This window comes from Ischnura elegans (assembly GCF_921293095.1).
Source record: "Ischnura elegans chromosome 13 unlocalized genomic scaffold, ioIscEleg1.1 SUPER_13_unloc_1, whole genome shotgun sequence".
Lineage (NCBI taxonomy): Eukaryota > Metazoa > Arthropoda > Insecta > Odonata > Coenagrionidae > Ischnura > Ischnura elegans.
In genome coordinates, this window is record NW_025791657.1 from 1,221,106 (window position 1) to 1,248,626 (window position 27,521).

The window sequence follows — 27,521 nt, forward strand, 5'->3', positions numbered from 1 at the left end:
AGCGTGAACCAATCAGGTTACACCTGAACTCGGATGGAGTGTATATATACTGAAAATTTTTTAAGAACGGCATTCAGAAGATCCCCTGAGGATGATCAGCAAGTCGCAGATAGAAACGTCGGGAGACATGGACGACATCAACCGGTGGAAAACCCGAGAAACCTTTCTGCAACTGATACGCCGGGAAAATCTAAGATCATACATAACTCACCTCTACGGGGAGGAGACACATCGCAGCGTCCGTAAACTTTCGGACCTACGCAAGGAGAAGGCAAAACTATTATGCAGTCTTGCTTTTCTTCTGAAATGCCGCGACGAAGAGGCTATTCCAACTTTTGCCAAGGTGAAATCCTCGCTTAAATCGACGAAAGTAGATCGAATTCTCCAACGGACCAGCCTTGCCCTGCTCAGAGAACAAATACAGAACAAACGACGGATGCTGGATCACAACGCCAAAACTTTGAGAGATCTTCACCTACGCCTCTCTACCATTCTTTCACAGATTGACTGGGAGCATGTTGATCGGGCCACCGCAGCCTTGGGTGATTCATTGCATAACCGCGACACGGAGAGACTGAAGCAGAAGTTCGAGCGTCTACCTAGGAAAAATAAACCTAACACGAAACCAGATCGCCACCGCTTGGTAATAAATCTCACCGACGAGAGGATAGACGAAGACACCTTATCTGTTCTCTCCAAGGGCCTGAACTTTGCACCGGCACCACGATCAATACCATTCAGCGACATCATCGGTGGAGTGGAGCAAGCAGTACGAAAACTACCCAATGACGCCGCAGAAGATATAAGAGCAGAGATATCTATGACTTTGAAGAAAGCTGTGCCGCCCAAGTCCAACATCAGTTTTAAAGAAAGAGCTGCTCTGCGATCCTTACGGAAAAATACTGCAGTAACCATCTTACCAGCCGACAAGGGCAACGCTACCGTACTCATGAAAACATTGGATTATCAAGAGAAGATGAAGGAGTTACTCACAAACAACTCATACAAGAGAATTCCACGAGACCCCACGGACTCTATTAGCAGAAAGACTATTAAGCTCATCAAAGAAGCGGGAATTCCACTGGAGACAGCGAGGCACCTTCGAGCAGAGGCACCGGTACCTCCCAGAATCTACGGATTACCGAAGATCCATAAGGAAGGAGTTCCACTTAGACCAATCGTGAGCGCCATAAGTTCGCCAACCTATAATCTGGCAAAATATCTAACCGGCATTCTTGCACCACATGTGGGTGTAAGTGAACATCATGTGAAGAACTCACTGGAATTCGTCGAGACCATCAAAGAGATCCGAGTGGACACGACTGACATCCTTGTCAGCCTGGACGTGGTGTCATTGTTTACCTGTGTACCATTGGCTGACACGATGCGGCTCTTAGCAGAAAGATTCGACTCTGACACAGTCAAGCTCTTCCATCATGTGCTGACTTCGACCTATTTCTCATTCGATGGACAATTCTACGAGCAGACAGAGGGTGTAGCCATGGGTTCGCCGCTATCCCCAGCAATTGCGAATTTTTACATGGAAAACTTTGAAAAACAGGCTCTCAACTCAGCTCCACTGAAACCCAAATGCTTTTTTAGATATGTGGACGACACGTTCCTGATCTGGCCACACGGAAAAGACGCCCTGGACCTGTTCTTCGCCCACATGAATAGTCAGCATCCGAGCATCAAATTCACCATGGAAAAAGAGACAAATGGCCAACTCCCGTTCCTCGACATTCTAATCCAGAAAAAGAAAGATGGAAGCCTGGGACACAGCATATACAGGAAAGCGACTCACACCGACCTATATCTCAACAATCAGAGTCATCACCACCCATCACAGAAGCAAGCTGTGTTGTCTACTCTATTGCACAGAGCGAAGAAGATTCCCGATAACGAGAGCATCCAGAATGAGATAAAGCACCTGCAGATTACGTTTCGGAAAAATGGCTATAGCAAACATCAGATTTCTGAGGCCCTAAAAAGGACCTTTAACAAGCCCATTGGCGGCATAAGAGAGCCGCAAGAAGAGCCGACCGCGAAAGCCTTTCTTCCCTATGTCTCCACAATATCCGGAAAGATACAACACATTCTAGGCAGATACAATATTAAGACAATTCATTTACCACCTCCAAAGCTCAGGGATCAACTGGTGAGAGTAAAGGATCCCCTCGGACTGAAGACACCAGGAGTCTACGAAATTCCATGCGAGTGCGGAAAGAAATACATTGGAGAGACCAGTCGGACTATTGAAACCAGAACGAAGGAACATCAGAGGTACTTACGGCTGGCCCAACCGGAAAAGTCTGCAGTGGCGGAGCATAGCATCAATGAAGATCATGCCATACAATGGAAGGAGACGAAACTGCTATGCCGAGCACATGGCTACTGGGACCGCCTTGTCAAGGAAGCCATTCAGATCCGCGTCAACCGCAACAACTTCAACAGGGACACTGGTTTCCAAATCAGCAATGCTTGGAGACCAATAATGAAGTCTATTATATACGACAAAAATGGCGGGAAAACCTCAACAAGCGTGAACCAATCAGGTTACACCTGAACTCGGATGGAGTGTATATATACTGAAAATTTTTTAAGAACGGCATTCAGAAGATCCCCTGAGGATGATCAGCAAGTCGCAGATAGAAACGTCGGAAGACATGGACGATATCAACCGGTGGAAAACCTGAGAAACCTTTCTGCACACATTTAATGAAACATAAAATTAAAAAAATGTATAAAGAATTGCTCATTAATGACCAAAATATATAGGAAGATACAATAATATAAATGTTTAGTTATAAAAGTATTCTTGTTGTAGAATTTTTAACATTGAGGTCACATCTGAATTGACATGGGGTCATTCCATTTGAAATGAACCAGGTCATGACACCCACCGACTCGGATTTTCATGAAACTTATGGTGATCGTACATCCTGGTATAATTAGATATTGTACACAATTTTATCCTCCAATTGTCAATTTTTAATGAAATATGAGCAGTTGAACCTTTGGCGTGACCCGTAAAGTGCCGCAACATGCAACACATTGTGATTTTTATTTTCATCCATAATTCCATTCCTGTGAGATGAAAAGCCATTATTATTTTCTATAGCTAAGTGGTCTATAATGATCCCACGACTATCTTAAATATTCAGTACATGAAGTAATTCAGCTGCAAAAAAACGAAGTGTACAAAAAAATCTCGCTTGTAACATTTTAAATTGTCAGCATCCCCAGGAAAAGGCCATGCGAATACAGACACATGGTTCAGTTAAAAGTAATCATTAATGTATGAGCAAAGATCCTGATGAAAAAAAGTCGCGAGTCTGACGTTCCTTTTATTAAAAAAATACTCATTCATGGTCACGATAAAAAAATGGCTCTTTTTCAAGTCACATAGAATTTACACAATTCAGAGGAGAAATAAGCTTATACTCATGATTAAACAATATTGGAGCTTGCATTATCTCACTATAGTGTATGCTCCTGGTTCTTAGAGTAGGAAACACAAAGGCAATCATGTGAATGTACTTCCCAACGTACTGCTAATTTTTTGCTTTCAGGACTATTCCTACCAAGCTATTTCATACAAGGGTATGAAGTAACTGAATAGTATGGCATAAAAGGCAGAGGAGAGCTATCAGAAAGTTTTCTCCAATTTCAGTCCAAGTGAAGTTAATTCAATTCTCATTCATATGGTGCTGCCTTAGTGATATTGTGTGTTGAATTTCAGACTAAGCAACTGGTGTGTGTGATTGATAGCCAGACTTAATTGTAACATGTCTTATTCGTGTTGAGGTATGTCTTGCCATGTCAGAGATAGCATTGTCCAGTGTTGGCAAAGAACTCTGTTCTGAATTTCACCAAAAGAGCTACACAAACACAGCCCAAACTTTTGTTTTCAAATAACTACCAGAAGTGGACAGAGAATTCATTGCCCTGCGGTGCAATATTCCTATTTCATCACTGTTGACTGTGTGCTCTCATCATCTTCATTGCTACTTAAAGTGAGTGTTATCAGCTCAAATGCTGTACCCCTTTGCCTATCATAAAGGTCCTGTTAGGAAATATCTGAGGACCATATCTCTAAAAAAAAGGAAGTCCGTGAGAGCAGCAGGCATCATGGTGAAGCCTAGAGAAAATTTGCTGTATGTGTGACATTAGGATTTCCAAAATTTGCAAAAGTGATATTGTTTCCAATGGCATTGACGAAAGCGATGAAGAACTTACATCAGTTAAGTCTGGGTAAAAGGTCATAGAAAATAAGATGAAGGAAACTGCAGCTTGGAGGCTTTAAAGTGCTCTCCTTTGAAATTACATTCTTTGTCTTTTCATAGTAGACACTCATATGGAAAAGGATATATAACATTGGCTAAGCATTACCTTGTTTATATAGTGTCTGATGCATTGAAATTAGTGAATCCATCCTGGAAAATGTAAGTTGTGATGAAGATGAGGGTGACAGTCAACTGGTCAAGCAAAAGGCAGCCAACCTGGATGACCTTCTGACTAAAATAAAGAATAAATTGCCGACAGTTAGCTGGCAGGGTAAAATTCAAATGTTGACCCTGGCCCCCTTATCTTGGTCTAGGAAAAGGATTATAAGTGAATTTCATGTTTCAGGCTACACTAAGAGACAAGTAAAATAGTTAATTGATGATGAGGGAATACCTGCTATGCCATCATCATGTGCTGGGAAACCACTTCCTATCTCCTCGGTAGAGCTGGTGAAAAATTTTTACGAGCTTGACTGGAATTCTATACAGATTCCTAGAGCCAAAGATAAAGTTAATGTGGGTAAGAGCAGTACCCACAAGAAAAAATTGGGTTCTCCAAATTTTGTTTACTTCATTCAAAATGGTGTGTGATAGGTGGTGCTTCTGGGACTCACTCAGTTTGTGTTTGTGTTATATATCAAAATGTGAAACTGCTAATTAGCGCTTTGCAATTGAAGGAAATTTATAAGGAGTTGATGGATATCATCATCTGTGACAAAAACAATGCAGATTTTATGCTAAGAAAATGTTCTTACTGTCAAGTTAAAGGCCAAAGCCTAAGATAAAGGCTAAATGGCCCAGGCTAAAGGATATCATCATTTCTGTATTTTGTGAATATACCCCTACTGATACAGTGAAATATAGTCAGTGAGTTTCCTCTGGTAGAATAGAACTTCAATTGTTTACATCATCCATTGATGAACTCTTGGAAATTCTATGCCTCAAAATGAATAAACTGATATCACATTGTTATGTCTCTAAAGAACAATCCTAGTTGTTCAAAATAAGCAAACAAACCCTCACCCGTGAAAAGACGGTTATCGTAATAGATTTTACTGAAAACTTTTTATTTTTAATTAAGGTTGAAGTTCAAAGTTATCACTGGACCAAACTAGCATGCACCCTACACCCTTGCTTGGTTTACCTGAAGAAAGATGGTACTCTCACTACCTCATCCCATTGTATCATATCTGATGACCTTTGTTATGGAAGAGCAACGTCACCTTATAAAATTTTAAAAGAGAACTTCACCTACGATCCAAGAGGTTCAGTACTTCACAGATGGATGTGCTGGGCAATGTAAAAACTACAAGTCTTTTATAAATTTGTGCCATCATTATAATGACTATGGAATGAATGCAACCCGGACTTTTTTCCGCAAGCCATGGAAAGTCTTCCTGTGATGGTTTAGGTGGTACCACTAAACGAATGACACAGCAAATAGCAAACAGTAGTGGGATGTATGAATTTTGTAGAGATAATATGAAAGACATCAACATCCATTACATTAAGTCTAGTGATGTGGCTTGGACACATAGTAAACCTCTGAAAGATCCACCAAGGCAAAAACAATTCCAGGCACAAGAAATATCCATAATTTTGTGCCTTTACCGGATGGAAAAGTCACTGCAAGGTTCACTGGCCTGGATCATGAGTTCAGAACGATATTTTATTTTGTTCTGAAATGGTGGGTTTCCCAGAAAATTTGGCTGTTTTTTCATATGCAGCTTGTATTTACAGCAAGCAGTGTGGTACATTGGACTGGTGGAAGCTGTCAACCATGAAGAAGGTGATGTTTCAGTTAAATTCATGACTCCTAAAGGGCCCTCACTATCATTATTCTCTTGGCCAGAGAGATATGTTTGCTGTGTGCCACTAGGACACAAATTTTGGGTGCTTAATTCTCCTGCAACCACAAGCTCTGGTATGTCATACTACTTCTTGAGGGAGGAAGTGGCCAACATTCAAAAAAATATTAAGACTGTGAAAAACACTAAGACATCTTAGAATGTGTTAAGCCAGTTAGAAAGAGGAGTTTCACTTTCAAATCAATTGATTAGGTTGTTAATTTAGTTTTACGGTTTTTACCTAAATTTCCAATGATGTAGAATGACTAGATGAAACATGGAAAGGGTGAAGTACCTGAGAAATTTCTCAATTCAAATGATTGGATGACGGTTCCTTTTTACATTTGATAATGTACATTCCTGTGATATCAATACATCTGGGTATGAAATATATCTGTTCTTTGGAAACAGATTAGAAGGAATGTAGACTATGATAGTGTACTATGGATCATGAAGGTTTTTTTAAATTAAAACTCCTTCTGCTCGAATAGTGCAGGTAGCACGAAATTAGCAGTAAGTTGAGAAGTACATTGACATGATTGCTTATGTGTTTACTACTCTATAAGCCGGTAGCATACGCTATAATGAGTTAATGCATGCTCCAATATTGTTTAAACATTAGTATTAGCTCATATATCCTCTAAATTTTGTTATTTCTATGTGCCTTGAAAAAGAGCAATTTTTTACCATGAACTTAAATGAGTATTTTTTTAATAAAAGGAACGTCAGACTCGCGACTTTTTTCATCAGGATCTTTGCTCATACATTAATGATTGCTTTTAACTGGACCATGAGTCTGTACTCGCATGGCCTTTCCCTGTGGATGCTGACAACGAAAAATGTTACAAGCGAGACTTTTTTGTACACTTCGTTTTTTTTGCAGCTGAATTACTTCATGCACTGAATATTTAAGATAGTCGTGGGATCATTATGGACCACTTAGCTATAGAAAATAATAATGGCTTTTCATCTCACAGGAATTGAATTATGGATGAAAATAAAAATCACAATGTGTTGCACGTTGCGGCACTTTACGGGTCACGCCAAAGGTTCAATTGCTCATATTTCATTAAAAATTGACAATTGGAGGCTAAAATTGTGTACAATATCTAATTATACCAGGATGTACGATCACCGCAAGTTTCATGAAAATCCGAGTCGGTGTGTGTCATTTGGTCAAAATATTGGTTGATTTTATATGGAATGATCCCATGTCCAAATTAATCCAAAAGTCTGTTCACTATATTTGTGACCGTGAGTTGCACAACATGAGGCAAAACGTCTGACCGCCCTCATCTCCTTAGGGAGATAGGTCAATATTAGCGTAATTACACCTCCATTCTTGTGAGAGAAATGTCACACATCCCATGGAGGAGTCTTATGGTGGACTATCTCAATTCTCCTTTCTAGCCTATTGTCTTTGCTACAGCATAGGTGAATCTCAAGCTTGCTCTCTTTTTCTTCAATCAATCTTCCTGCTTGACCTCAACATAAGAAGAAGCCAGAATCCTCATACAACATATTTATAAGCAAGGGAAGTACAATAAAGAACGGAATTCAACTTATTCATTTAGTAAAATCTAAAGTTTAGTTGAATCTAAAAAAAGACAACAATACAAATAATGTAAACATGAAGGAAACATGTTTCCCCTATGTTGAGCGAATGTGTCTCTCTCAACCAAAGGAAGTTTTGCAAGGTCCCTTCCACTCTCGCAGTTTCCTTATCGTTGTGTGAGTGCACATGCCTCAACTGAAGAAACCCTAGCAAAGTACCTTCATCCATAGCAAAAACTTCCTCTTAGCTGGGTGCTTGTAATGGATTTCCATTTAAGTTTCACTACTTTGAGAGTTTGACTTGTATGAATTCTTCCGTTCCAGTTAACCAACACAGTATTTGTTTTGTCCTGCCTCTTGATCCTTACGTTACGACCATAGGAGACTTTTCATGTTTCAGGATCGAAGCTGTAAGGCTCGCTTTACTGTTCTGTAGCAGAATCTGTCGTGTGTGCGAAGGTGCAGTCATAAAATTCGTCGTCTATAGCAGGGAAATGCTAGAATGCATTCAACAATCGGTGGGTGTAAGATGGCAAAATAGCCCCTGTTCTAATTTCCTTCATGCATTTGTGCAATTCCTAGCCATTTTAGAAATAAATGCCGTTCTAATCTGAGCCATTCCATGATGCGTGTAAAATGGCTATCAAAGATTTTGGATGTTTCCTATCATGAATCACTTGCATTTTTCTGTCTCTTTGTCTTGTCAACTACATAAATGCCCATAGATGTAAAACAGCCCACAAACAATTTAGTCAATCATCCAGAATGTGGAAATTTTACTGCTGGAGTGTAATATGCTTCTTTCCTGTCACTAAATTTCCTTAACATGACGTTTTTTGTAACATATCTATTGTTTTTGGTGAGAGATACCGATAGTAGATTCAAATAATTGATGAAAAGAATTTTTTCTTACATGGAACGTCTTGATGGGCTCATAAAAAGAATAAAAAGTATTAGAGTTATTGTTTAGAAATTGTTTAATAACTGACTTAAGGAGACAATGTCATCATAGAGAACTTCTGTCTCTAAATAGATTCACAGATAATGAGGGTTTTACTTCACTCCTTTGCTAACAACGAGAAAACACTAATCCCTCTGCCCCATATTGTGCCCTGGACAATTTCAATGCAACATATAATGCATTATAAATGGCAATGTAAATCAAGGTTCTACAGGATAGAATAATGTCTGAGTTGGAAGGGGAAGAATTTGCCCACTTCTACTGTGGATAGCACATTGAGAAGCATTCCACATTAAGGTGTGCAGAGTAAACTGGTCATGTCTGCCATTTCATTTTAGGTTGTCAATAAAATCTTGTGCAAACAAGATTTCAGCCAGCTTGAGTGGTCTCAGGTGAAAGAGGTTTTATTCTTATTATTTACATTTTTATTTTGCCCCCATTGATTGGCACCCAGCATTATCTTCTAGGTAACTGTCAAAGATGAGAATGAAGACCCTCTCAGTGAAGGTAATTATCCTGTGACGTACACACAGGATCCAGCTGGATATTCAAGTAATGCTTTAGACCCTTTGGCGGCTGACGACTTGGTAAGTTCTCGTTTGCTTTGTTAAGCACAGTTTTGCTACTACACATATTCAGTCCTCTATGTATAATTCGAATATCATTTAACAATACCTTTTCCCTTCCTTTATTAAATATGGAATAGGAATATGATCACAGGAATATTTCCTCCGTGGAATATTCCTGTAGCAGTTGTTAGAAAAGCAAAACCTTTAGCCTAACTTTGTCAAATGTGAATAAATTAACTTGAGATGCGTAATAAGTCTTCTTTAGAACTTTCACAGTTAGTCATGTTAGTTGAAGAAAAGATTCTGTTGCCTTGCAAATTTTTGGGTGGCCCCAACGTTTCCTGACCGATTCTGGTTTCTTTTTCAAGAGAGATCATGGGAATCAAAATTCCGAAAAATTTTGGCCCGTTGGCCCAAAAGTTTTTTCGACTAACATAGACATGTGTCATTCTTGAAGAAATCATTCAAAATGAATGGTTTATTCTTTTGAACAGAATGGGGGCATAGAGCTACTCTAATCACTCACCATTGCTCACTGAACAATTGAGGACTCTGACATCATGGCATTTCCCATTTTTCTCAGCATAGAAACACCACACTCACTTCCAATCACCACATAACAGAAGGACGGATCATCTTCATAAGTCCTAAGATATCTTTGAGGCAACACTACTGTCCGCTAACTATTTCATTGGGACGTATTTCTTCTCTTTTACATCTTTTATAACTTTTACTATTTTTCCAGCAGTCCGTCTATAGCTGTTTTTATCAGGCCATCATGTCTCATTATGCGGTCAACTACTGGTGAAGTCATTTCAAATGTGAAAAACCTTTCATGGTGAATGATAAATCCTGTTGTGTTAGTTCTGGCTGGCTGTATTGCCACATAGTCAGGTGATGCAGTTTCTAGCCAATCCTACCAAACATGAATTGCTCCCAAAAAAGAATTTATATTAGGCATATAGTAACTGTTGCAGATGTGGATGTAGTGAGAACTATATGGAGTAAATGATAAGGGGGACTCAGGATTTGTCCTTCAGCATCTTTGGAAAGGGAATGTTGGATGTTGGCAAACCAGGGTGGTTGTCAAGAGGCATCAATTTCTTTCCATGAGGTGATTTTAATGGAACTTGTTATGTATTCATCTTTGATTGAAATAAAATATAATGATCACCTTTAATGGATGAAAACAACTTTTTTGTACTACGTCTGCACAAGTAGACAAAAAATCTTGGTTGCCAATGAATATGTCATGAGACCATGATTTCACAAATAATTGCTGATAAATTTGTTGTTCCTTTCTAGGAAGGGTTTCCTATGGCTAATTGAAAAGAGAGAGTAACTTAATGGGCCATATTTTGTTAGTCGATGGATTTCTCCCATCTTCCTATCTGAGGTCAGAATAGCTTTTCAGGGAATTTTGCAATTATGTATACACCCTATATTTGTTATTTTGGTTGTGATCTTTTTGCTTCTAATACCAATTGGTGTAAAACTGTATCAATGAAGTGTTAATTCTCTTTTTTCTCAGAGTGGCATGGTAAGATGTGGGTCTCCTTCTGTAAAAGCAGATCAGTTCAGTGATGATGGAGGTGGATATGCACACAATAATAGCACTAATGGGGCCACAACTGACCTCGTGTCCCAAGCCACTGATCAGGTAATAATAATAACAATAATAATTACAATATTTTAATTGGTCAGGTGATCTGTTTGGACAAACATAAGACATGTCAAGGAGTATATATGATACAAAAACAGTACTAATGAAGAAAGAAAAAAAATTTTATATGAAGAAATCGTCATAATTATGAATATAGTTTTTTGCACAAACAGTCGCAGTATACATGAACACAAAGGGGTGATGTAATATAGTTAATTTTTTGAAGTGGAGCGTGACATGCTGTGTAAGGAGACATTTTACCGAAGAGCTGCAGTATCCTTTTTTGAATTTTGAACGTTATTTTAGAAGTGGGTCTAGGGCCCCAGATGAGGATACTAAACATCATATTTTGGTAGAATTCACCATATTAAATTGACAATAATACATCAATGTCTAGTAGCCGTAACTTGCTACTCGTGTTTACTTAAAATAGTGATAGACTGAACGAATTGACGGGAATTTGTGCAGCTAACTCGAAAAACGGTCAACAAGGAAGCGTAGTGTATTGCATATACATATAATATACATATAGATATATATCTCATTGTCAGCCATCAGTGAGTTTTACCGGTCAAATTGTTTTGAAGAGACGATTTTTACGATCAATAGTACGTATTTAGCTGCTAGACATCAATTAATGGTTTTCCGATAGGATATACGACTTGAAAACTTTTTTTTTTCATAAAAATCAGGAAGAAATACTTAAAACCTCGATAAAGGTATCATAAAGCTTTTTCATACTGCATATATAATGCTTAAAAATAAACTCCAAGACATTTTTATTAAAGCACTCTACCGCTTGGTGTTAAGGTAGGTTTGCATGGAGCATTCACAAAGCATTCCAAAAGTCCCCCTTCCCTCCTAAATTCACAACTTCACCCTTTCCATGCTATCTAAAAATCCTATTCTCTCCTTTGTTTACCCAACATTCTATCCTCCATCTTGCTTAAAGTAATACACATTTAACCTTTTTGAGCCGAGCTCCTTCTGGGGAAGTTGCTTTTGGTTCTACGAAGGGTTTGAGATTTTCTTTTTCGCCCCGTATGGAGTTTTTTTTTCGGCTCGGGACTGACCAGGTAGTCGCTTCCTCCCCTTAATGACCTTTCCTAGTGGGGATAATCCTCGACCCTTTTCCCCGAGAGCAGCCCATCCCGGCGTACTTTTGCGGTCTGTTAATTGTTACCAGTGCAATTTTAATTTTTTTTATTGTAACTGTTGCATTAAATGTCAGTTCATCAATGTATTCCTTTCATTTTGCAATGCCTGTAGAACTTTTAAAAGAAGTTCTACGGTTAGTTTTAGGGTTTACAGCAAAACGGCATTATATCATAGACCAACAAATACTTTAAAGGGAAGGAAATCTTTCAATGTTCCTAGCCTACTTCTAAATATTTACGATTTATGATATTAACATAATTTAGATCCATGATGCCAAAATCCGCACTCCTCATTTGCGTCTGCTCTCCAGTTCTCTGAAAACATGAAAATGATACATTTAGAATTTTTTTAGAAGAATATTTTCCTGAAAAATTCTCATAAAACTACTTGAATCATACAAATTTGTTGTTTGAAATGGCTAAATATTATTTTAAAGCAAATTTGCTGTTATAAATATAAATTCATATTACGCACGAAATAAAAAAATACAAAACACTGTTTCTAGAATAAATTTCCCATCCTTCTTTTGCATCCGGGCTTTGGACCGGCAATGGCGAAGTTAGCCTAGTCGGTAGATCTTGCTGTGATCTTCTTCCTTTAGCCATTCTGTTTTGCCTGAGGTATGTTTCCAAAATCTCCCGAATAAGGTTGACCTGGAACTTTTCTATCGGTATCCTTTTTTTGTGACAGCCTTATAAAGACAATGCGCATTCAGCACTGACGCATCCAGCATGTGAAAAATAGTTTTTTATACCACTTGACTGTCGAGAACGTAAGCAAAACTAACAAAAGCAAAACGAAAGGCACTTCAAGAAAAAAATCCTGGCTGTATAATTCCAAGAAAAAATGTCATTCCACCAAAACATCATTTGAAAAAAAATCCTTGCAGGAGGAGGAAGGGGAATGCATACAGAACATTTACGGTTAAATTTGAATATATGCCAAGAAAATTTTGAAAAGAAAATGAGCTTTTCCGAGAAGAGTGAGGTTATTATCTTCCACGCACATATTTCCGTAGGAGAATACTTACACCAATATACTCTTGGGTCTTCCAGTTTGGAGGATGATAAGTTTTTCCTAGAAAACATTAATGCGCTAATGTGTCCTGAAATAAGCCCATGAGGGACACAAAGCAGACCACCTGGATCCTGACCAGAGAAGCAAGATATGAGAGTAATTACCTAGGTGGTGCAGTTCTCTTTCATTCATGGTATGGGCTGCATCGCACAGCAGGGTTCCACAGAAACCATCCCTGGTATAGGTAGCGGAATGCGTACAGATAATTAACGGCTAAATTTGAATACACAGCAAGAAAATTTTGAAAAGAAAATGAGATATTCCGAGAAGAGTGAGGTTATCACCTTCCAAGTACATATTTCAGTAGGAGAATACTTACACCAATATACTCTTGGGTCTTCCAGTTGGAGGATAATAAGTTTTTCCAAGAAAACATTAATGCGCTAATGTGTCCCGAACAAACTCTGTGAGGTGCAACCTGACCAGAGATCCAAGATATGAGAGTAACTACCTGGGTAGAGCAGTTGTCTTTCCTGCAATGGTATGGAATGCTTCTCACAACATGTGTCTACGTAAAACATTCCTTATCATACATTATCGTACATTAAATTTACGAAATTCTAGGATATGCATTAATTAGTATTTATAGCGAAATTCGTTTAAAATACCTTTGTATTCAAGAGTTGGTAAGAGGTTATTAAAAATATTCGCTGTAATTTTGGCTCACGACAAAGAAATGAGAGAATCATATTTTATTACATTACGAGGGTTTTTTTTCATAGAAGTTAAATCAAATATTCTATTGAATTTCACTGCAAATGTACATCTAGAATGTACCTAACAAAATAACGTATATTTTTAGATGTAAATCATTACAATATCGCTCCTACAAACTTGCTAGTGAGTTATAAAAATAACAATTAAACATCTAACCTTAGCATCTCCAAAAATTGTTCTAGGTGATGATCAACTCCGTTAATATGAACGCTAGAATTCCGTTTAAAATTTGGAACCAATCAGCAGAACATACAGTATGTAATTCCTGGCATTGATTTTCAATAAATGCAAAATGAACGTTTTTAGTTATTTTAACTTATAAACAAATAAGTGACCATTAGCACCTTCCTTGAGTGGGTCACTAAGTGCCGGGATAGGCCGAGATAATCCCCATGCGGACAATAGGAAAGGGTCGGACCTCTCACGCTGAGAGACTCTAATGGTGGTTGGGACCCACTTAGCATGCTTGACCGCAAAATCGTGAAAACACGGCCTTTGGCCTTTTGCTTCGAAAACGTCAAGCTATGATAATCCGGCCTTCCTTCTTTAGCATCAGAAAATTCAGGCCGTGAAATCACGCCCTGCGTAGGGAAGAGGTTAATACAGTTACTCCCTGTGAAGCACCATTAAAAAAGCACCAAATATCGAAATGTAATGAATATAGCATGTTTATGATCGTTTTAGGCTTACTTTTTGTATGTTAAGAGGGAGGTATGATACCCACTGTAATTAAGGTTAGATTGGCAGTGGAATGAGCTGAAATTGCTATTATTGTTTGCATGCTATGAATTGCTCCTTTATACTCCAAAGCTATTTATTGCCTGGCTCACTACAGAATTAAAAACTGCTATACCGACACATGGAATTACAACCCCTTGGATTATTATAGTAACCTTTGTTAGATGAAAGAATGCTAGGGTAATAGTCATATAAAGCAGGGACTATGATTATCATCCGCAAAATGCAGAATAATTTTAAAAGGCTACTATGCAAATTCAAGGTTGGTAATAAATCCAGGCATTGCAGTAGGATGAGCTAACACTATGATGAACTCTTGGCATGTGAGTAAACACATCTCATCCATCTCAGCAAAGCATGCTTTGTATTTTTTTCTGTACTCTTTTGAGCGATTTGCCCATACTTGAATTTTATGTGATTCTGTATTTTAAAAGACTTAAGAATTTTCATCATGATGTAAAACATCTAGCAGATACAATCCTCGTAATACAAATGCATTTTTCAAGTGTGTAAGATAACTCAATGTGAAGGGCAACAGTATTTTGAAGCATTTAAAATTAAACCAAAGTCTCAGTCACACTTTCAAGCGTTAGAAAAATTTTTATTCACTCATGAGTTGCATTTTTTTACCGGATACTAATCCTGCATTTTCTTGAGAAGATGAGTTATTTCCTTTTTTGAGCATTGTCGTACATTATAATTATAGTACAATTTAGTGCACATAAATGTAACAAACAAGGTGTACATGTGAATATTAACTGGTGAATTTTTTGAGGTGGTGTGTAGATTCTTATCAATGCTATATTTGGGAGTCTTTATTTTTTGACGAACTAATGAAGCTATTTCTATATGTATATCTGCATCTCTGTCGATAATGATGCTGACATTGGACTCATATGCAGGCACAGACCTCAATATCTTCCCATGGTGAGGAGGTGGATGCTGAGGGCACTGGAGCCATCGAGATAGACCTTGACTCTGTGCTGGTTTTGGCCAAAGAAGAACAATCCCCCAAGGAGACTGATGCCACTGAGGTATGCATGAAATTCACATTCAATTAAATTAATGGATGAAAGTGATGTTTGGGAGAAATCCTGAATTTTAAATGCTGTGGCCAAAAATGGCCAAACATATTTTAACATATGCCGTTTAGCATGTTTCATGGGTAACTTTAACTTGGTGTGCACGAAGGAAGGAGAGCTGATGCAATATCATGTGTGAGTATGAGTGTGAGTCTGAATGGAGTGTAAAGTGTTTCCCCCTTCCCCCACGATTCCTCGCTTTCCTGATTTTTGGGTTTTTTCCGTGTTGTGTGCGTGGCAAGTGAAAGGTCCTCACTTTTCCCCATCCCCTCCTTCCAAACAACACCTGTGAGCAGCAAATGGAGAGTGGTGGAATCTGCAACCTCTCCCTCTACGAAATGAGAACATGTTTAGGCACACCCCCTACCCATGGTGAGGATTCAAAGAAAACCCACTACTTCCAGGGTTTCCCCCACCTACTACAATCCCAGAATATTAACCCTCTCTAGGTTGTAAAACCCAGACAAATATCAGCTGGAGAAGACACATTTACGCCGGCTTCGTATTGTGGCCGAATTCTATGCTGGAGAGCTGAAGGCATCCTGCCTGTCATGTGGGGGTTAAGTAGGGAACAGAATGGTGGAGGTTAGATTGAGAAGAGAAGAATGGTGAAGAAGAGGAAATAGAAGAACAGAAGGGTGGATTTCCTGTGCCAAGAGGAATAAAGTCAACCCACGATGCCCATAAATAAATATTCTCTCAGCCCACGGTGAATGAAGATTAAGCGACCCTGACTGGAGCCAGCCAAGAAGGTCATACCCATCTATGACCAAGAGTGGATAAGGAGAACTGTTATCCCGCATTACGTCCCCCCCCATCCCCCAAGGTAAAAATTTACGAAGAATTCCTTTATATACCCCGATCAAGAATAGAAGAACTAATTGTGAAGAGTTCCCGTTGCCCTGCAAAATTTTTCCCTTGTAGTTTTTTAATTCATTTGGGCCTCCTGTTTTCCCGTGACTGAGTATACTTTAGTATTTTGGACAGAATGTATTATTGGATAGTTTTTGGATTAGTGTTGATGTGGTCATTTCATTTGTTTTTGTATTCACGCCAGAGAATCACAAGAAGTGAAGATTCTTGTGTCATTTTTTAATTATTTTCTGGATGTCATTTGTTTTGCGTAAATTTGATTGATTTTGGTTTCTTTTCACGTGCCAGTATTGTGTTTTAAGTTAAGGTAATTGGGTGATAATTTCATGCATTTGTGTGTATTATTCCTTGTTTTATTGCATTTAATTTTTTGTTGAATTCATAATCTGTGTAGTAAGCACTCGTTCTTTTGTGCACGCCAGCAAGTCATCAGCAAAGAGCCCTCCCTCAACAGGACCATGCCCTTCCCCCCCTTTCTTCCCATCCCCCTTTTGACCCAATCCACGGTACATGACCACGTCCTCCCAAAGGAATCATCCCACTCCCTTTTCTTCCCCCCACGTCACGTCCTCATGTGAATGGTGGTGTTATGGTATTGTTTTCTTAAAAACTCTCATTTTATATGTTTAAATTATGGTTTAAAATGAAAATTTTTTTACAAAGTTAGTACTTGAATGTTTTATTTTATATGGGATTGAGTTAATCTTATTATTGGATTACTCGACCCCAAACTGTAATGCCCATAATAACTACCATTTGAAGGGAGTTTGGGTTCAAGTAGGGTGACTGTTATTGCAATGAATAATTTTTTATCATCCTGTAGGTTTCAAAATATAAATTATATAGACAAGTTATTGTAAAAACATAATTTTAAAATTTCAATTTCTAAAAAGCACTTGAAACATTACTACCAGCAAGTCTGTAAACAAATTGGTGAAACAAAATTAGATTTGTGTATGGCAATGTTTAGAGTCCAGTGAAAGAAAATATACTTTTTATTGGTTTAGGGGCTCTATTTCTATTTCTCCAATGGGTCTAGCTGGTTAAGATGGTGAAAAATGCCCCTTGATATTTCGAAAAATAAAAAATATACACTTATATTGCACCCAAAATTATGTATTTCCCCAAAGTTGCAGGCCTTTACAATGGATAATAACCCCAAACAAATGGAAACACTGTTTATTGTTTTTTAACCTTATCCGCAGTTTTTATTTTTGTAAAATCGTTTCCTTGATTTTAAAATGTAAATTCAGGAATCTTGTTGTTTTTCAAAAATTTTTGACTGAAATCTAAACTTTTGCATAAGTTTCATTTCTCAACGTTAAATTAAAAAATTTAGGAAAAAATAGACACGCCAAAAAATATATATGCTGTTACAACTTTAAAATACATTCCATTTTTTTCAAAATTTTGAAATTGGTGAAACAGCCAAAAAAACGAATACCTGGTTTGTGCCATTTGCATCTATGTATTCCACGAGGATATTTGATTTGATTGTTGAGAGCAACGATTGTTGATCAGTTTCTTATATTATTGATTAAGAATAAAAATTTACATAAACAACACCTATCACACTAAAATTAATCTTAACCCTTTCGCGCCGGGCCTTCGTTGAGGGAAATTCTTCCTCAATACGAGTCTCTTGAAAGTTTTCCTTACTCCCCTGCACGAAGCTTTTTTGCATCGACTGTGGGCAGTGGTTCCCTCCCTAATCATTTTTGGACCCAACTCAGTGGGGCGCCGATCCCTTTCCTCGGCCTCTGTCCCAGACCCTAGAGGGATTAAAAGCCCCTTCCCAGGACGAGTCGGCGGTCAACTGGCTAAAATATTAGTGCAAAATATATGCAAATATTTGTTGTTCGCATCGATTTTTTACATTCAAAATGAATTTTGTGTTTCTTTTCTGAGTGTGCAGAAATTTCAAACGAAGTTCTAACGTTAATTTAGACGGATTTATTATATTTACTAGTTGGTCTATAATTCCGTTGATATTAACGTTAGAATTTTGTTTGAAATTTCCATGTGGTCAACAAAAAAATAAGAATTCATTTATGGCAATAGATATGAAAGGTTAGCAACAAATATAGTTTTGGAAAACACACTGCAAATAACAGTAGTTGACCGCATGGAGAGGATAAGAAAGGGTCGACCTAAGCGGCCGAAGATGGGACTGGGCTCGCGCTTAGGCGGATCATGAGGGAACACGCGTCGGTGGGTCTACTGTGTCCGCTATGGTCACTTTTTTCGACCTGTGCCGTACAGGCGTGGCATTCGTTGCTTAGGTTAGGAAAATTAACGCCGCACAGGTGTTCGTGGAAAAAAATCCTTGCCGCACAGGTGTGGCATTCGGCGCGATAGGGTTAATCATTGTTTATAACCATACTGTTAAGCTTTAATTTCCTAAGTACTGCGCGAATATGACAAAAGCGGTGATAATTGGTGTATCATCTTTTTGAATATGCATAACTGCCGTTTTACATGGGGATAACCATTGAGCAGGTTATCATTAAAAACATTTGTTGAAATTGCGGGAACCTGAGCTTGCAATTTTTCAAAATATCTGGGGGCACTTTTCACAATCTTAACCTGCTAGACCCTTTGTATGGCAAGACATCATTGATTTTGGTCCACCTCCAAGCTTAGATCATTAAGTTAACTTTATCACCTTGTCTCTTATACTCTATCTAGGTGACATATGAGTATTTCTTCCACGTAGTGGGTAGTGTCACAAGCTCTCCTCTCTTATCTTGCAGTCCTTGAAGAAATGCATTCTTAATCATAGACAAGTCTGCATTGGCTTTGGATTTTTCTTGATTTGGCAAATGGCTTGTAATATGATTGTCTTCTATAAGCACTATTACGACTTTCTTTCGGCCTGCCTATTGGTGGCTTTCCAAAACAACTTGCTACAGCATTGAGGACTGATTCTTTGGAAGAACCAATCATTTTACTTGAATGAACTATTTCCAATGGTGAATGTTGCCCTTCCACTAAATTTGAGCGCCAAAAGTACACCACATCCTGTGCTTGAGTAAAGTGGGATGAATTAATGGGGAAGAAAAATTATGTGTACATTACAGAATTGAATTACATTGATTATGAGGTGTGAAGTAAGATTGTCTCCAAATACCACCTTCTTCCCATCTTGTTTATTTAGAGTTAGAAACAGGAATTGTGGCCCAGTCCTTAAAAATTTCAACTTAAAAGAAATTGTCGGTGGAGAACTTGAGTGCAAACTCGTCATACACTGAGGAACAATGAAAGAGGTAGTAAATTACTTGAGCCCAAGGCATAGAGTAGATATATCCCTACTCCGTGCCCAATGGGCTCAAGTGACCTTAGTTTTTGGATAATGTGTACGAGTTATACTTCACATCATACTGTACAGTTAATGAGTTAGTTAGGGCATAAAAAGGCCTCAATTTCCTTCGGCAACAGACGTCATATGAAGTACATGCAATCATATCCAGTTTAAAACCATTCCTGATGTGTTTACTGATGAAATTTTGCTGAATGAAATAATAAACAAACTCATGTGATAGTTAATTAACCACTACTGCTCTCGGTGGTGTCTTTCCAAACCTCCTAGACTCGATCTATAGTCTACGTACTGCCTATGCCTACCAGCAAAGCACTGAACTAGACAGCTTTGCTGATGTTGAGAGCACACAGAGAACTAAACTTCATTTTTCAGTTTTTGGATTCAAATTAGACAACAAGGCTCAAGTAGCCAACACTTATGATATCCTAAATGACTGAACTTGCATATACTTTCTACTTAGGTTTTTTAGTTACCCAATCGATTCAAACTTGCTACTTTATTTTATACTATTAAACTTCTTATGCTATGTACGTAAAAGAATATTCAGAGGAGAATAATGCTGCTGAGGTATGAATGAAATTTACATAACTCAATTTAATTTTTTGATGAAAATGATGTTTGGGGGAGATCCTGAATTTGAAGTATTTTTAATGATTGAACTTATTATATACTTTCTACACAGGTTTTTAAGTAGCCCAATCGATTCAAACTTGCCGACACTGTCCTATACTGTTAAACTTCTTATAATTTGTACCAATTTTCATGTATCTTCTTCTTCTGCATATGCTCAAAGGATACTTCTTGGAACAGCTCATCACCATTGCCCAAGTGCATGGGCAGCTAACTTGACATGGTGAGAAAGTACTCATGTCCTGCGATTACACAGCAGTGTACAACAAGAGACCCTTTCATATGGCCACTAAAGTAAAGAACCTTTTGCCTCTGAGCTTCATATATGCTCCTTTGAGAAATGTTTTCAAGTATAAAATGACGCTTCTTTGTGTGGTTTAAGTTTCTTCAGCCTAAATGAGTTCTTTGTGGTGCATTCATATCACAAGACAAGTTGATTGTTTCTTTTTGTTGTTGCATGCATGCATTGCATTTGACTTATGTTTTACTAAGTAAAATCTTGGGACCTATAAATCATGTCCGATGATGGTATTGCATTAAATCAAGGTAAATATTAATTTAATGAATAGTAGTGGCTGAAATTTGGTGGAAACCCTTTATGGTAACAATAATAATAATAATAATAATAATAATAATAATAAAATGCCTTTATTCGGGCGACGTTGAGACTGAAAATTCCCCTCTTCCACCTGGGAGATGAATAAATAAAAACATAGTGTCCCAAGGATGAAAGTAGCACATTTAGCGAAAATCATCCTCATAAAGTCAGATGCACCACATCCAGTGGTAAGTGAAGATTGTTGACTCCTGGAATTTTGCACATATCAAAAGTTTTTTCTTCAGTGGCAAGCACTACAAATACGTAGATAGCCTAGCTATGGGGTCACCTGTCCTAGCCGAAATTTATATGAATAATTTAGAAAAACTTCAGTTCTGTGTTATATGTCCTTACTAAAGAAAGCATAAAATGGTATCGAAATGTAGACAATATTTTGTTAGTGACAGGGTATGTCATGGTAGTTAAGGCGATTTTTGAGTGTGCTCAATTCTCATAATAAATGCATTCATTAATAAATAAATTATTACAATTTTAGTATGGAATTCGAGAAGGAAGGCATACTATGGAATGTAATGATTGTCAACCACAGATTCAATTTGCTGTTAATGATTTATATTGTTTTCAAAGTGTGGAAAATCAGATTTCCTTACATTTGCTGTCATTAATAGAGAATGCATATTTTTTCATAAATATAATTACTTTACTTCTTGTTCACATGGTAAATATAAGCTAATATGTGAGTTTACATGGTTTTAAGAATTGGTTGTCTTCAATCACCTGCTAAGATAGTTCCAATTAACTGTCCGTTCATACTTAAATGATTACTTTCAGCCTACTTCTACGGAGAATGGAGAGCTGATTCAGAATAAGGCAATGGCCATGGAGTATATGACGGAGGCAGTGGGTGAGTGCTCTTCAGTGCTTGAAAATGACTCTTCACAGAAAACACTTGTAACTGATTCTGACTTTTCAAATGCCCCAAAACTGGATCTCAGATTCAGTCAAATTTTGTGATCCTCGTATGAAATTTTTTCGTACTTTCATCCTACTTTCTATTTCACAGGAGCCTATTATTCGTCAATATTTCTATAATTTTCACTGAAATTTTTATTTGTATGCATAGCTCGATCCCCGGTTTGGTTTGGTTCAGTTATGAAATAATTGGAAAATTTTGCTTTGATACATAGTCCATCCAATTCACTTTGTTGTGCTGATGGAAACTGTGCTTTGTTAGGTCAAACACATATTCATGGAAGAAGAAAAATATGGAAAAAACTAATTTGGCTGAAAATAGACAAAACTTGCCTTTGCCTTTTGTGCAGAAGTTGTGGTTCTGGAGAATAATGACAGTAAGTGACAAGCCCATGCTCACTTATTCTTGTTAGCTATTTAATTTACATACAACTGCTCGGTATATTTTTTCAATAGGATGCTCTAGTGCCATTTTGAATGAAATAGGGTAGTTTCCTTCATCAAAGAAAACGAAAGGCATTGATTGCGATTCGTTACCCACCATTAGTGTATTCATAATACACAAATTATTTGGTTTTTGAAATACCTGTTTAGACGAATGGCAAGGGTCAAATTTTATCCTCATTTGAAAAAGGCCAGATTGGCGCCCATGCGATTCCACTCCACGTGACGTCACAGGGACCTAGTTTCTACACGAGAGGATAGGAGTTATACATCGTCTGAGGTTACCAATGCATGCATGAGGCACAGAGCTCAGGGAAAGGTCTCTTAATAATCACCTTTTAAAACTGGCTAAGGTCGGAAAGTTTTCTTCGTTTGATAAGGTATTGATAAACCTTTTTTAAGCCAAGCGCTACGAGCCAGCAGGGCACTCAGCTACCCGCAAGCATCCTGCACCCTATCACCGCTCAGAGCCTCGATCAAGGTCACCCCACAAGGCGGGAGGGGGAACCAGAAATGCGCCGCACGGACTTTTTTCTATCATTTCTACTTACGCGTCGCGTTTTCGCACGCTTGAAAATTTTCACTTTTCATTTAATCGCGAAAAATAGATATCGTCATTCAAAAATCTAAAAGCGTGAAATACGTACTCCAGGAGTAATAATCTTTCGATTTAGGCAATAAAAAATAATAGAAAACCACCCTATTGTGCAGTGGGGTTTTTTCTGGTGTAGATATTGGAGGTTAGTATGTAATACCTTACTGAATTTCTCTGAGCAGCAAGGCCACTTAATTGTGAAGAAATATTTGGAAACAACCTTAAAAATTAATTGCAACATTTGTAATGTCAATGGCATTTAACCAAAAGATCGGTTGAAGTTGCAAATTTGATATCTGTGTAATGTTTATTGAATTAGGTCAATGAATCATAGATTACACGTCTGACTTTACTTATTTTAAATGTGAAATTCTTTTCTAGATCTCCCAGCTTCTGAAAAAGTCTCACATTTGTTACATCCCCGTGAACCAAAACTAACAGCGTCGAATTCAAGGAAAGGAAGAAGAAGAAGTATAATAAGGAAAGGGCCTCTTAAGGCAAACCTTGGAGGAACGAGGGAGAATAAAAATGTGAGAGAAGTGAGAAGAAGCTTCATTGTAGATGGGAAAACATGCACAGATACTCCACACACAGCAAAGAAGCCGTATTCCTGCAGTGAATGTGTAAAGTCTTTCTCTCGAAAGAGTCACCTTGTCCGTCACATCCGGACTCATACGAAGGTGAAACTTAATTCCTGCAGAGAATGTGAAAAATCTTTCACTTACAAGAGTGACCTTGTCCGTCACATTCGGACTCATACAAAGGAGAAGCCATATGCCTGCAGTGAATGTGAAAAGTCTTTCTCTGATAGGAGCAACCTTGTCCGTCACATTCGGACTCATACGAAGGAGAAACTTTATTCATGTAACGAATGTGAAAAGTGTTTCTCTGAAAGGAGCACCCTTGTCTGTCACATTAGGGTTCATACAAAGGAGAAACCGTATTCCTGCGGTGAATGTGAAAAGTCTTTCTCTGAAAGGAGCAACCTTGTCCGTCACATTCGGACTCATACAAAGGAGAAACCTTATTCCTGCAGTGAATGTGAAAAGTCTTTCTCTCAAAAGAGTCACCTAATCCATCACATCCGGACTCATACGAAGGTGAAACTTAATTCCTGCGGAGAATGTGAAAAATCTTTCACTTACAAGAGTGACCTTGTCCGTCACATTCGGACTCATACAAAGGAGAAGCCATATGCCTGCAGTGAATGTGAAAAGTCTTTCTCTGATAGGAGCAACCTTGTCTGTCACATGAGGATTCATACAAACGAGAAACCTTATTCCTGCGGTGAATGTGAAAAGTCTTTCTCTCGAAAGAGTCGCCTTGTCTATCACATTCGGACTCATGCGAAGGAGACACCTTATTCCTGCTGTTAATGTGAAAATTCGTTCTCTCAGAAGAGTATCCTTTTCCATCACATTCGGACTCATACGAAGGCGAAACCTTATTCCTGCAGTGAATGTGAAATGTCTTTCCGTGTTAGTAGCAACCTTGTCCGTCACTTGCAGAATCAAATGGAGGGAAAATCTTATTCATGCAATGAATGTGAAAAATCTTATACCACAAAACGAAGCCTTGTCTTGCACATGCATCAACATTAGGGCGGATCGCAAAAATCGATTTTTTTAAATCCATCTGGCCCAATGAAAAAAGTTGTGGGACCGATCAAAAATAATCTTGAAAAATTTGAGACCTGTACGTGAACCCCTGACCCTCGCTCAAATGCAATTTAGGGGGGGAGGGTCAAAATTCGAAAAATATAATATTTTGGTCATTCCCTATAGATTTTGCCGAGTTACAGTCCTTTTAAGACAAAAATTTCGTGCATTTTGACGTATCTGACACCGTTTAGCCACAAAATGCCTAATTTAAGTCCGCGTCCGCGAAGAAAATATTACTATATATGACTAAATGTATTTAGTGGTACCAGAGGAAGTACTAAAACTTACGGAAAATGCGAATAGGCCAAAAGTAGGGTTTTTTCTGAAGTACAAAACTCAAGCACTCTTAGTCCTGCGCACGCAGGAAAGGAGACTACGGTCTATGAAGACGCCTCTCGAGTGGCTATGAAGGTTTGGGAACTTAGATTATGCACTTCTATTCCGGTATTGTCGGACAGCTGTGACTAAATGGATAAATAACGGCGAAGGCCGCCGGTATACACTCCCCGCTCCCCTCTCGAACGCCCCAGATGCACCAAAATTCACATCAAGTGCGTCTTTCTTTGTTAGTCTTACTAGTATTCGATGTATCAGCATCGTCCAGTGAGGAACAATCACGAAGGAATTACTCAATTACCTGCTTTCCAGTCTGTATTACTTATGTTAGTGTCATTCCTCGTCTTTTGCTGCTGTCAACAAAGTTTTGGTAAATTCTTTCGCAAATCTCTCGTCCGTATGTATAATAAAAGGAATATTGAAGTTTAAAATTAAATTTTTATCAATAGATTTTTAAATTCCTCAGCGCTAAGCTCAGATATAGCCGAAGGAATCGGAGTCTCTCTCCAATATATCATCAGCGGGTAGTCCTTTACGTCGACGTTAAAATCCAGGAATTAAAAAAATCTTGGATTGGTCGCCAAACGCATCCTTGAAGAAACGCAAATTGGGTCCCTTGATTACCCTCCCAAGGTTCATGTTGCAAATCCAAGTAAACATAGTGCAATTAGCAAATAGACCACTCTAAGGGATGAAATACGATTTGATGCTTTCCCGGCAAATTATGTGGGTAAACTCTTTTCGTGGTTCAACAAAATTTATCCCTTAGCCCCGAGTCGGAGCTTGAAATGTTGGCCATTATGGAAAAATTGACCCGGGTGGAATCCCGAGAAGAGTCTACCCACACTGCAAGGGATGTTGGAATTATGCTTATAGCAAAGGGATGATGCCTCCTTTTTGGGCGGTATTCGCTTGGTACCATCATAATCAAATCCTTTTTAATTCTGTGTTTCTAATTTCCACTCGAAAAGGAATCGATAATCGCAGGTTTTATAACTTTTGCTAATCCTCCGACGGGGGAGGCAATCCTCCAAATGTGGGACCCTATTTCTTCAACTTACACCACACATTCCCCTCTAAACTTGTATTGATAAGTCCTCGAGGCAAGATCTTGCCTTTTTTCATTATTCTATAGACTATTCAATACTACTTCATTCGGGGAAACTTATGCTCCTCCTTGCACTTACCCGCTAAAAAATCGCATAATTTAAAATGTCCCTTTAAAATTGTTTGAGTTTTATACTTCGATAAAACCCTTTTTTGGCCTATTCTAATTTTGCGTAAGTTAGAGTACTTCCTGTGGAGGTACTCTAACTTACGCAAAGTCTCGCAAAAGTGGGACCCTGTTTATTCAACTAACACCACACATTCCCCTATAAACTTGTAATGATAAGTCCTCTTCCCTTTTTTCATCAGACAAGAGTATAGTCTTTCATTCCAATAAAATGAGGCCCTTTGATGACACCTCCCTTTTCTTATTCATAGTAATTAGCATATTTTTCTGTCTACGTAAGTAATTCTGGTGCACTAGCTTTGATGTATCTTACGAAGTTATGACTTTTGCGTCAGCTTAAGTTGCGGGAACGATCATTGCTGTTGCTTGGTTCTTGCATATACCTCTATCATAGTTGGCAGACGCAATTTCCCCGAAGAAGTTCCAATTTTAGGTTATACTCCTTAATGTGTATTTCATGAGGGAAATAGGGATACAAATCGGTTAATGTCTCGCCAGTTTAATTTTATTCGGATGAATTGATGAAGAAAATTTTTTGATACTATATTCCCATACAAGAATTGACGATGTCGACTCATCGCTCTCCAACGATTCCCTTTTTTTCCTCAGTTCCGAGTTTCTTTAGGACTCAATCCAGCAGCCATCATCTTTCGTTTCGTCCGCTGGTATCTCAGTATACTTATTCATTAGGGGGAACCTTATGCTCCTTCTAGCACTTGCACGCAAAAGTATCGCATGATTTCAAATGTTCCCTCAAAAGTGCTTGAGTTTTGTACTTCACTAAAAACCCTACTTTTGGCCTATTCGCACTTTCCGTAAGTTTTAGTACTTCCTGTGGTACCGCTAAATACATTTAGTCACACACATAATGGAAGGGAAGCGACACCATAGTTCGCACACCTTCATGGTCACTCAAGAGGCGTCTTCATAGACCGAAGTCTCCTTTCCTGCGTGCGCAGGTCTAAAAATATTTCATCACTTCTCTAAAAGTTGGTAACATCGATTTGTTTAACGCCGACGAGGCACTACATAAGGGACAAGTCGTCTCACAACGCATCGTTTTTTTACCTTCTACCAACTTCTGATTTATATTATCATAGATAAACGACCTCGTAGCAGCATGCGCGGGAGGGGGAGAAGCGAGCGTGGAGGGGAAGGGATCGGCCTGCTGCTCTGGTATTCGCGACGCTGCGTGGGCGTTGGAATATTTTCTTCGCGGACGCGGACTCAAATTAGGCATTTT

At 38.3% G+C, this 27,521-nt stretch overlaps 1 protein-coding gene across 1 annotated transcript; it reads left to right on the forward strand.

Moving 5' to 3' along the window:
- The first annotated feature begins 436 nt into the window (after positions 1 to 436).
- Positions 437 to 22,050, forward strand: LOC124172478. The gene is made up of 5 exons (XM_046551917.1): positions 437 to 2,065; positions 9,182 to 9,235; positions 10,749 to 10,877; positions 15,473 to 15,604; positions 21,868 to 22,050. The coding sequence occupies exons 1-5, from the start codon at positions 437 to 439 to the stop codon at positions 22,048 to 22,050; spliced, it is 2,127 nt and encodes a 708-aa protein (XP_046407873.1).
- Positions 22,051 to 27,521: the final 5,471 nt, after the last annotated feature.

What these genes read in the sequence shown, in the direction of transcription:
- LOC124172478 (XM_046551917.1), top strand. Translation starts at nt 437, where the DNA reads ATGCTGGATCACAACGCCAAAACTTTGAGAGATCTTCACCTACGCCTC. An exon ending in CTTTGGCGGCTGACGACTTG is followed by an intron (nt 9,236 to 10,748) that starts GTAAGTTCTCGT and finishes CTTTTTTCTCAG; the next exon opens with AGTGGCATGGTAAGATGTGG. An exon ending in TGTCCCAAGCCACTGATCAG is followed by an intron (nt 10,878 to 15,472) that starts GTAATAATAATA and finishes ACTCATATGCAG; the next exon opens with GCACAGACCTCAATATCTTC.